Source organism: Haliotis asinina, chromosome 14 (assembly GCF_037392515.1).
Source record: "Haliotis asinina isolate JCU_RB_2024 chromosome 14, JCU_Hal_asi_v2, whole genome shotgun sequence".
Classification (NCBI taxonomy): Eukaryota; Metazoa; Mollusca; class Gastropoda; order Lepetellida; family Haliotidae; genus Haliotis; species Haliotis asinina.
The window spans coordinates 4,451,675-4,464,311 of NC_090293.1; the positions used below are offsets into that span (position 1 = coordinate 4,451,675).

The window sequence follows — 12,637 nt, forward strand, 5'->3', positions numbered from 1 at the left end:
GCTGCATACTATACATACATGCCATTACAAGGGGAACAATAGAGGTGTAATCAATATTTTAACAAGAATGCAAACATACAGGAAATACAAATCTCATAGCATGCATTACTAGAATTTTGGATTCAGATATTGATGTGTAAAATTCCTGAGACTTAAAACAGCCAGCATAAATTTGTTGAGGTCATCACTGACTGAAAATGATTATAAGTACGTAAACCATGGCACATTCATGAATTACGTCAACCTGTTATAGTATTTGCCCCACACATGAATACATTATTCTAGCACAAAAGATAAGTAACAACTAACACGTAGAGTTGTTTACACACTGATGCCAACCAAGGGATATTTCTACCTCACTAAATGAAAGATGAACAGTAATTTTGCAGATAATATTCTGATTCTATCACAATCTAACCAGTGTTGACAGAATAATGCTTAGTCTCTGAATATACATAATATTGATTGTAACACACTAACACATAAATTGAGACCAAAGATTCCTGAACCTGAGGAAATCTACACTTGCTTAATTTAAGGCTTTAGCATTGCAGAGAGGGCTTGGAAGTCGGGAAAATGATGTGGTTCAGGGACTGTGAGACAGACTACAGTGTTGATAGCATCAGCACCTCTCAGCCACCTCATGATGGTTCTATCAAGGTCTGAGTTGCCTTTAACGACAGGCAACAACATACTGCACACCTGTCTGCCTCGGCCAAGAAAAAAACCCAATAACATTACTTGCCTCACAGTAACATACAACAGTATAATTATTGTTCTTTTCTTGCACCAGCTGGCACCTACTCCTCATAATTCTCTTTGAATATGAACATCATGAAAGATCAAGTATCTGCAATGAAGCCTAAAGGTAGTCACATTCTCCTGGCTCAAGTGAGTCAATGAGTTTAGCAATACTCCAGCAATATCACAACTGTGGACACCAGAAATGGGCTTCTCACACTGTCCACAAATGGGGAATAAAACCCAGGTGTTCAATATGATGAGCGAGCACTTTAACCACTAGGCTACTCCACTGCCACTTTGGCTCAAGTAAGTGAGTGAGTGTATCTGGTTTTAACTCCACTTCGAAAGACAGTATTTCACATATACCACATCATGTCAGCTTGTGGAAGGAAATCCTGATGTCATATCCCTCTTTAATCAAGATGGACAACCACATCAGCTGATCACCGGGTGCACTCATTCACTCACAACTGATCCATCAGCGAACAGATTAACTTCATGTCGTATATTAACATCACTGATCAATTATTTACATAGCTCTAATCACATCAAAGAAAATCAATATATTAGCATGATATGCTGTCCCAGGAAGTATTTTCCGAAATTCATTACTGCCATCAAGGAAGAACATTTTTATAATGTAACTTACAGCCTTCTGATTCACTTGTCTTGACAAACACATTAACAGGTACTTACCATGCTGTGATGTAAAACAGTACCACAATAACTTATAACACTTTTAGTACAAGAAGCAATACCTCATATCCAGGGACATCAAGAATGAGCTATGAACCTATTTAAAAAACGTTTCTTATGTGCTTTAACACCCACCATATCCAACAGGTTTCACACTTGTAACCTACGGAGGATATGGAACAAGGTCTTTGGGCATCAGTGATAAAGATGGCCACTTGTCGGTTTGTCCAAGACTATTGATTACTACGGACTGGCTGATGTCTAAGTAAAACTAGTCATATTACACAAACTTATCCAAAATGAGCATGGACTAGATAGATCAAACCAATTTTGTCCTTCCTGGTGTTTGAGATAATACATTGTCCTGCAGATCACATACAGCTTGAGTATGTTCTTAATGAAACTTATAGCAATATATCATGGCAAGGACATGAGATGTGGGCTTCATGCAAAGTACCAATGAGAGGAATTCAACTCAGGTCTTTGGCTGGCTGAGTGAAATCACAGACCACTAGGCTACCCCATCGTTCTCATAATGCTTAATCATAAATACTTCTTTTCACCTACACTCAATGAATATATTGGACAGTTTATTGTCAACTGCGGCATATTCAAATATATGACATGAAATCTTAAATACCATTAATTTCTTTTTGACAATTCAACTGTGTTGTGTTTGACCTTTAGGATTTAGAAATCTAATTTTGGCTGTGCATGGCTATGATATCAATAAATCTGTCAACGCAGATAATCCCTCACCTAGCGAGTCACACACAGCAAACAATTGCTCCATACCATATGCCAATCACAAAGTTGCTTTAATACTTAGCAATACTGACAGGATCGCAATCATTGAAAGCAAGCGAAATCACAGGGTAATCATACTTACTATACACTTCCTGACAAACAAGTACTGGCTATCATCCTATTGCCTTTGAATACTGATCATGACATAACAATTCACATAAATAAATCTACAGACTGACTTTTAAGCTGTGAGTGAAAACATGGGGTTGTTATAAGCAATGTATGTGCATGAGTTTGGTTTTAAGCCACTTTTAGCGACATCACGCCAGAAGGGGAAGACACCAGAAATGGGCATCACACATTCCACCAACGTGGGGAATGAAACCGGCCTGGTATTCAACACGAATACAGAGTTTGAGACGAGTAAATCAAAAGCTTAATATCCTGAACAAAAAACACATTTGGGCTGGCAAAAAGGATATAAAATCGGAAGTATCATCAATTCATGACTGGCTAAACTTAAAATTCATATTATTTGCAATATTTACTTATATTTAGAGTAAAACATCTTGTCTCCCCTTGAAACAAATCCAGTGAACATTTCTAAAATGAGGTCAAACACACTGTGCAACTGGTGTTTATTTCCCTGTTACCTGTAATAGCAAGCCACAGCTCTTGAGGCAGGTGTGCAACTTACAGTCATGTATTGACTTCAGTAGCCACATGCTGTTTAGTAGAGGGGATAGGTTGGCTGACTTAACTGAAGCCAACGAGCAATACTGAGACAGTTTAGACACTAACTGTTATGAAACTGACTATCTTCTGTGACCCAGCTAAATATCAAGATATGTATGTGACATAAATCATGACGAGACCTGGCAACTGACAAGAATGGCTTCTGAAAGGCATAAACAACTTTACAAAATTTACCTTTCATGCACAAGACACCTTCAATATAGCTAGCTCCACATTTTCGGTAAAACACTTGTTCCTTATTTAAAGTCACAAATGATAAATCACTATGATACATGTCATGAGTCATGATAACTTCCATGAATTATAATTTTCAATTAAGCAGTGTAAATGCCACACAAGCTGTTTGTATCCATGTCCTGTTGCTACAAAAGATCATTCCACAATTTCAAAACCATCATGACTGATCAGTTTCAATTTCTGACCTAAGACTGGAGTTCAACAGCTGTCGTAGTCATTGGATACCAAATAATTAAAAAAGAAATTACGGAAACATACACATCAATACTGAATGATACACCCTGTGTGATATTACTGTATATGATCCATACTGTGGTTCCCAGTACATAGTTTCAGCTGCTGGCCTTCCATGCATGTAGATTTCAGACAAGGCCTATTCAGTTAGCATGAATACAGAAATATACACTAAGCAATGTTAATGTTTACACTGGGCATCAGTTTGGTGTTGTGAAGTTAACTGGTGTTTATTTCATCTTTATCTTCAACGTTCTACTCAGAATGAAGCTTACATGCTGAACAAATCAGAACTGATCCTGAAATGCCTCTGCTGCTGATGGGGAAATGTGTTAAGCTTCTGTTCACAGTCAGAGCCCTGCAAACTGCATTAGCTATGCTAATTTGAGCAATTACAGGTAAGACTTGACCTGCCTAAGGTGAAGAGAACACCTGTGCCAAACGAGCAGGATTTAGGTAAACTCTGGAGCTCTATTTGAGGAGCAAACTGTGTGTTAGATCTTGCAGGAATGACAATAATCAAGTTTAAGTGTAACATGAAAACATTTCTCTGTCTTGATAATATATACTGACAAGCCAATGTGGGAAGCTTGGACTGGCCCCTGAAACACTTAGCTGTTGCTGGCAAGGCAGGTGTGAAAAATGGATGACATCACAAGATTAATCTATCTAGTCCACAGGTCTTCTGCTGGTAGTTTTAGTGACTGAATAAAGGGAAGAAAACATGTCATTAGTATTAGACTGCTGCAGACATAGCAATGTCTCATACACTTCTATCCTACATTAACAACTAGGACTAAAAGTCTAATGTCTGACCCAGCTCAATCCAACACCAGATTGCTAGCCTAGAAGACAAGTGGCAATGTCAAGCCAAGCTCTATCCTACGAAAAAGCACAACCAAACTAGAAGACGAGTGGCAGTGTCAAGCCGAGCTCTATCCTACACAGTCAAGTTAGGATGGCTCTGTAATATATCATCTGGACATGATCTACAATGTTGAAATGAACTTAAGCTAATTAAAATAATCTTTTCCCCTACCTATCTTTCCCCCTAATTCATGCAAATTGTTTGCTCTAACTATAGATATAGCCAGACACAATCTTCACCCAGCATGAGTCCAGAAGGATTGGCTTATAATGGAATATGAGCACATAAGGAAACAATTTTCTACATGGTCAGATGGAAATACCAATTACTCAGTCTCGGTAACGTTAATTACTTTCATACATTGAACAGCAACAAGGAAGAACTTGTTACTTCACTTAGTCATTACCTATGTAACAGTATGATGGGTCTGTGATAAAATACTATCTCATTAAATCAGGGTGCAATACAATTTGTATCACAACATTTCAGAAGTTCATATGAACTCCCTTTTAACAGTTGAACCACAGTCCAGACTTGTTTGTTTTTATCTTTTCAATAGCAAAGATTGTATATTGGAGGGTAGAAACATATTAGCTTGGACACACTTGTTCAAATAATAATAATAATTCTCAAGGCAAGACTTCATTTGTCCTTAAACAGTTTGTTACTATTCACCTGTTTTTTATCAAATTATACTGTTTTTGTGATGTTATGTAATGTATGTACTGCAATACAAGAGTCGTCGATGCACTGTGTGTGATGCATGTACTGCAATACAAGAGTCGTTGATGCACTGTGTGTGATGCATGTACCGCAATACAAGAGTCGTCGATGCACTGTATGTGATGCATGTACTGCAATACAAGAGTCATAGATGCACTGCATCGTGAACCTCTTGTTATGCCATGTTACACTACTATTGTCCAACTTGTCAATCCATACTGGTACTTCCGAACGGAGGCATTCAATACTTCACCAACTTATAACAACATAACTGCAAAGTGTATCGTCATCTGTCTACAGGGTGGAGAACTCAACACTCTTGACTTAGCGGACATCAAACATTTACTCAGTGTCCATTTTACCTCTGCTTGGGTCTCTGTTTCTGTGACGACACAGATGACCTGGATTTTCATAGCCTGATTTAATGATAGTCTGGGAGAATTTTCTTGAGAGGAGGCAAGACAAGAACATATGGAAAGGTTCAAGGAATTATCTACCATGTAGATACAACTTTATGATTATATCAAATTTGTCCAAACTTGGAGCTTCAAACTCTCAGCTGAAACATTTTTTAGTCTGTAGCAACATTTTGTCAATACATATTTACTTCAACATATGGATTACCTGAGCTAAACAAATAAGAACACATGACAAACCTTGGGTTCACCTTAATGCTGGTTATGGAACCCTTGGCGTAGATTTTCTAAGCTCTCTTAGCACTAAGATAGCTGTAAGTGCCACGACTATCTCAGCGCTAAGAGAGCTTCGAAAATCTAGGCCCAGGTCTTGCATGATGAGGCAATACTTTAGCCACTGACTCCACTGATGATGAAATGAATGAGTGAGGGAGTATGGTTTAACGCCACTTTCACAAATAAAATATTCCAGCAATATCAACCCAGGGGACATGAGAAAGAGGCCTCACACATTGTACCCATGTGGAAAAGAGAACATAGGTGTCAGGCATTACAAGCCAACACTTCAACCACTATGCCACCCCATCACCCAACTGATGATGTAAACTGCATTCAAACAGGAAGTCAGGAAGAATGGTGACCTCTAGCAAAGTTCAGGGAACTGAACTGCAGCTGTGACAGAACCATAACTTCCAGTCAGCTGATATTGTGTATAATGTCACTTAATGATATGAACTGAGTGACTGCTGCATAAGGATAAGTAGGCACATTTTCCTCACAAGTATTCATAATGTTTAACATTCTTTCACCTGAAAGACACCTCCTAAAAGCAATCACACTCTTTCTGGAATCTTAAAGAGTTGGGATGTTTCTCAGTGAGTGAGCAAGTTAGAATTTAAAGTCTCTCTGGTTATGTTTCAGCCATATTGTGATTTTTGGAATGAGGGAGGGTTTTACCAATATTCATGGCAGAGGACATAAGAAAAAGACTGTATTCACCTAACATGCATTAAGGACCAGAATGCCAACTGCTCTAATGTTTTGAGACAGAGAAGAGGTTGGCAGTATGATGAACAAGCCAGTATGTCTGTCCATGGCATGGTAGACGAAGTCATTCAAACACACTCTGTAACCATGAAATCTTTACGTGCAGCTGTAGAAAGGACCAACAAAATCTAAGATACATTAGTCTTTCATAGCCAGCAAACCAACCCATTTCTCCACACAACCTGCCATGGCTCCATAAATCATCTTAGAGGACACACAATTGTTCTGGATACAGACAACTAGCCCAACGCTTCATATATCCCTCTTGACCTACAAAACTATGAACAAAATTTCTATGCGTTCATCACAAAGCTGAACAGAAAATAGCAAATTGATCATAAGCAACCATTATGCATAATCTACACTACACCTGTGACTGATTTGAACAAATATAGAAAAATTGATTGGTGTGAGGACCAAAGCTGATATAACACGATACTCATCACTAGGTACGCTTACACAGTTTTCACCTAACCATCACAACACAATACAAACTGGCTGGTTAACCTAGCTACTGTCCATCACAGCCCGCTACAAGTACGAGTGTTGTGACACCATGGAGCTTTGGCATCATGAAACAGTCCTCTGCTACTAGGATACCTACACAAACATACTTATCTCATACAAACACAACAGGGTTTTCAATTTGTATGGCAACCAGTTACAAGGAAACAGGGCAGCATATCCATAATAAGAAAGGAACAAAGTCTACATGAAATGTTTTTTCAATTTCAGGAGATTAGAAGATAAACAAAGAAACAAACTTTGAGACTGGTATGTACGAGTATTTTCTAACCCAAACCAAAGAAATGTGAAAACACAAAAGATGGAAACATCTACATTATCTCAACGTATCCGCAGCTGACATTTCTTCTGACATATCCCAGTAAACAATTCAAAATGTCCATGTAAACAATTCTACTTTGTTTCCAGTTTGATAGAAGCATAATGACAGCTTTAGTGTAGGACACCTAACAGAGACAAGTCCAGTAAATCATAGTCCTTGATACTACTAACATTACAGAGAAGCCTAATATTACCCCTCTCCTAAACTAAGCTGGCAGTGACAACACTAAGCTGACACTAACAAAAATACATTTTGTTCCTCTGTGAAGATCTGATCCGTATACTGGGCGTTAGAGAGCAAACCATTACCCTGATGTCCCACCTCCCTCAACAGACCGTTGAATCTATCTCTTTAGTCCCTGGGACTGATAATGAAGCCACATGACCCTGCTGAATGGGCAGAGCAAGTAAGATATATATACGTAAACTTAACAGGAGTATGTACTGAATGTACAATGATGAATAGCCTTCTGTCTGTGCTTGTCATACTAGCTTAAGCCCAAGTAGCAACTTCATTTACCTGCAAAATTGAAAAGGAGGACTTTGTTTACAAATAACCATAGGTTTGCCATACAAAGGCTTGTTTACCAAATGACCTGATAAGAAACGATCAGTGAATCATGAGGACAGATATCTATCTCCATACAATATGGAGATTGAGGCAAAAAACATCTTGTTGACTTATGTTCATCTGATATCTGTTTACTCCCACAGATTGACCTTAACCAATACTGATAAAGCCAAGTGGCAAGAGGACACGCATGTCTTAAACAAACACGCACACTTGTCTTGTATTTATTAGTGTTGCTCATAACATGGAATTTTCAATTGAAGTTATAAAACTAGTCCCCATTCACAAATTGACGTTACTGCTATAACTATTGCAAGTCTGAAATGAAGGCACTTTATCATCTAACCTTTTTGAAGAGTCTCAGGGCCCTGTTGATTGATAAATGTTGGTACACCTAAAATGTCCACTGAAGTTCAGAAAAATCATTTGAACTCATTTTAATATTACCACTCTTTTATGTTGCATATGTTTATAATGCATAAGTAAAACAAGAAAAGAGCAAATATATTAGAGTTTCATTATTTGTAAACCATCATATTTTCTGTATATCATTAATATAATTGTCATTATCTTAACTGAAGTACCACCAATAAGAATAGCTGGGATGCTTATTCACAATACACAGACATCAAGCCAACCAGTCCTTGTCCTCAAAGAATGAGAGCATTTTAGGTTTAAGACGCTTTTGGAAATATTCAAGCAATATCACAGTGCACTGTGAAGGAATTGTGGGTAATCAAACCCAGGCTCTGACATGATGAGCAACCTCTGAGAACTTCATATCTGCTGTCAGCACACTTGATATAGCCACGCTGTCATGTGTGTAGAGTGGTAACAGGTTTCAACAAGGTTCCATTATCTAAGATTTACTTACAGGCTGACATAATTGGTGATGAAAACCAATTTCTGTATGTGCATTGTTGGGTCATACATGCTTGAAGCCTAATTCAGAGATCAGTAAGAAAGGGGCACTGCTGTTGAACTAATCAAATATGCACATTAGTGCTATTCATTGTAAATCTGAAAGACAAAAAGACTAACCTGTTCGTCTGAAAGTCCTTCCTCTTCCATTGATTGTTCCAAAAGCCGGTACCTGAATGCAAAAGTCAGTTGTTTAGTCTTGGTCACGGTGAACTCAATCAGGGTCAAGGTCACTGAATAAGCTTAACAGAAACAGGATGTATCACAATTATCAAGGACAGTTTTTAAGAGAATTCTTTTTCCATAATTCCTCAGGTAACATGACAAATATATTCTTAGTTTACCAAACTTGAACTTTTCTCACTCAATGATCATTCAACTCCAGACAGACAAGGAAGGAGACCAAATCTTTCCTTCATTTATGTGTAGTCTGTCTTGTTTTCAAACAGTAAATAAAAGAAGATGAACAGTGACTTAGACATGAGCATTCAATTCTTACAGAAAAGCAAGTTTAGTTTAACAATGCACACAGAAATATTCCAGTTATATGATGAGGAAAGATAACTACACCTGATGGCAAAGTCTAAAATGTAGAAAATTTGGAATGGCTACATTCAAAACCAGGAAAATAATCAATTTCGTTTTAATTGACCTCCATGACAATGAAAAATGTTTGGTTTGGGAGGGTGTAAGTAATAATTCCGTTGTTTCTGAATCAGAGGTGCTGGTATAATATATCTGATATTACTACCACAGAAGTATCTGGAAGAGGATAAACCAAAACAAATCCACACATCACGTTTTCTTTGTCAAAATGGGTCATCCTGTTCATATTTTGGACAATGGTTTCTTTCAACAAGTAATCCTTGCCAAGCAGCAACAAGGTCCACATTTAAAAACCTTTTGATTAACAGAGTCAATATTGTACCAGAAGGTGTACTAGAATGTCAATAACCCCAACAAAGATTCTCATGAAATGTGAGGAGATGCAATTCTCAAAAATTATCTTGTTCAGCAAACATTTGTGACAACACTGACACTATTTGATCAGCCTTGCAGCAGCGCAGATGGGTGTTCAGTTATGCATCTCATCTCATCTCAATAAACGCAGCCCATGGAAGATTACCAGGCCACAGTCTGAAGTTGTGTCAGTATTTGGGATAAGGTTCTTACCTCATGACAAGTGAATGGTTTTTTTATTCCTGGAAACACTTTGACCCTAAGAATATGAAATTCGTGCTAAAATTCAGAGCTAAAACACTAAGGCAGATTATTTCAACATCTTCAGAGATCTTTACCTTTGGTGACTTATTTAATAGCTTGAGTGGATGTCAATGATTCTCACTAAATGTTTACTGGTGATATTGAGTCTGTGACTTAGGATTTCACCATGAAAACACTTTGAACTGAACTTTGTTAATAAAAATACCATAACTAATTTCATGTCGCTTTGAAGAAGTCTGAAAAAATAGAATGGAATGTCTTTTAGCTCATTATTCAGTTGTCATATGAGAATAGACATTCTAACTGGGTCTGTACTGTCTGAAAAAGACATGAAGCTCCAAGATGCATATATTTCTACATGATTTGAAGATAACATGCTATTTCCAAGTCAGCAAATAAAAAAATTGAGTTACACAGAAAATACGAAAATGTTTTCGTGCTGAGGATAAGTTGATTTTGTATTGTCTTCCTTGATGTAACCATGTAACAATAATTTATGTTCTCAGCACAATTGTAAGTACAGATGCCGTCCTGTAATTTCTGAGGCCTAAGACTGAAGATGTCAACAGTATTCCCTACAACAGGATCCATCCCATTTCCTACATTGTCAGTTCCCACCAGAGACCTGGCTGGATAACCGGACACAACATCAGCTGTTGGTATCCTGGTCCCCATGAGATAACCACATATAGCACACAGTTCATTAGCCTGGGATACAAGGAAATACTGACACACTATGAAGGAAGTTGCATTGTGTCACCACACCATAAAGAGATAACGAAAGGCTTTTGGACACTTTGTTGTTTGTTGGCCTGGAAAATTGTTTATTTTTGTTTTATGATTGTTTGGGACATTGCCAAACGGAGGTCAAAGAAAGATGACACACAAATAGTATGCAGTATGTTTTCTCTGAATTCTAATATCATCAACATCGATTGATACAAAAACATTGTTCAAACATAAAACATGACATGTGGTGTTTTTATACACCTAAAATCACTATTCGACGAATATAAGAATCAGTATGAAGTTTTTCTGCATCAGCTAACACAAACTAGTTTTCCTGCAATATTTCTTAGCTTTTCTATAGCCTATGTCTTCATGCAGTATCTGTTTAAAAGCTATAGATCTCTAACAAATTCAGACTAAGTTAGTGGGTGAACACTTAAAGATATGTTCATAGATCATCAGCGATCTTGTCCACAGGTATGGAAAATGACCGTTTTCACTGCATTATGATTCTTTGTACAAAGAAAACTGACACAGTGGTGGTGGTCTGTAAATAATCAAGTCTGAACCAGACAATGTAGTGATCAACATCCATACAATTGAGATATGATGACATGTGTCAACCAAATCAGCAAGACGCACCATCCGATTCCATTAGTCACCATTTACAAGCATGGCTTGTTTAAGACATATTACTACACACTAGCCTATTGGCTATGGGGTGTTCGTTGGAGCAGTGCACTCAACTGGGTAAGTTTGGTAGATAAACCGGTCCACAAAGTGATCTGAGAGCTAGTAACAGTCTACGTTCAAGTATGTTACATACCTTAACTCAAAAACTGGTCTGTGGAATTGTCCCTCCGCTAGTTGGGTTCAGGAAGGCCAATTAATGTTTCCCACTGAACAAGCACTTTTGCTATTACATACAAGTCAGAGGGACATCTTTTCGCAAAACAGTTAAAACAATTAATAATAATTTCTCACTCTGTTAAAGTTTACGAGTTATTGACACGAATGCCCACAACTAGGGTTCATTAAAGTACAGGTCTAGAGTTAACCCTTGCACTTCTACGGATTTTCCAATAATGTTTCCCCAAAGGATTCTTGCCTGTTGCACAGACCTCAAAACAACATATCCAAGAAAGTCCAAGTCTAAAATATATGCCAAGTTTATATCATGCCAGTTTCAGGAACCAAAAATTAAGAAAGTCTATTGGTTCCTTTTTATTATATTTTATTACCTTAAGTTATGAAATGTTTTTCGGGTAACTGTGTTCATTTTATCAAACAGATTTGCTGTTTGGTTTGTTGTTTAACATCACACTCGACAACATTCCAGCTATATGGGGACAGTCAGTAAATAATCTATCTTGGCCCAGACAATCCGGTGATCAACAACATGAGCATCAATCTGTGCAACAAGTAATACAATGACATGTTAACCAGAGACTACATGTTAGTCGACACGGATCCATGCTTGTCATGAGAAGAAACAAAATGGATTAGCTGGTCATGTTGACTAACTTGCTTAAATGTATGTCATCACAGCCCAAAATGCTTGGATCAGTTCAATGGCCCCTCTGATCGTGACTCAGTTATTCAAATGCATGGATCGGTTCAATGGGCCCTCTGATCGTGACTCAGTTATTCAAATGCATGGATCGGTTCAATGGGCTCTCTGATCATGATTCAGTTATTCAAATGCATGGATCAGTTCAACGGGCTCTCTGATCGTGACTCAGTTTTTCAAATGCATGGATCAGTTCAACAGGCTCTCTGATCGTGACTCAGTTATTCAAATGCATGGATCGGTTCAATGGGCTCTCTGATCATGACTCAGCTATTCAAATACATGGATCAGCTCAACAGACTCTCTGA

The 12,637-nt window shown here is 37.8% G+C and overlaps 1 protein-coding gene across 3 annotated transcripts in view; it reads right to left on the reverse strand.

Annotated features, from left to right (window-relative positions):
• The window catches only part of LOC137261299 (serine/threonine-protein kinase 38-like), a 71,335-nt gene that overhangs the window by 37,265 nt on the left and 21,433 nt on the right, over positions 1–12,637 (reverse strand). For all 3 annotated transcript variants that reach the window (XR_010954847.1, XM_067799024.1, XM_067799023.1), the window contains exon 4: positions 8,927–8,978. Coding sequence is in view for 2 of the 3 variants with exons in the window: in XM_067799024.1 (XP_067655125.1) it covers positions 8,927–8,978 (52 nt within the window). In the remaining variant the exon portion in view is untranslated. The remainder of the gene's footprint in view (positions 1–8,926; positions 8,979–12,637) is intronic.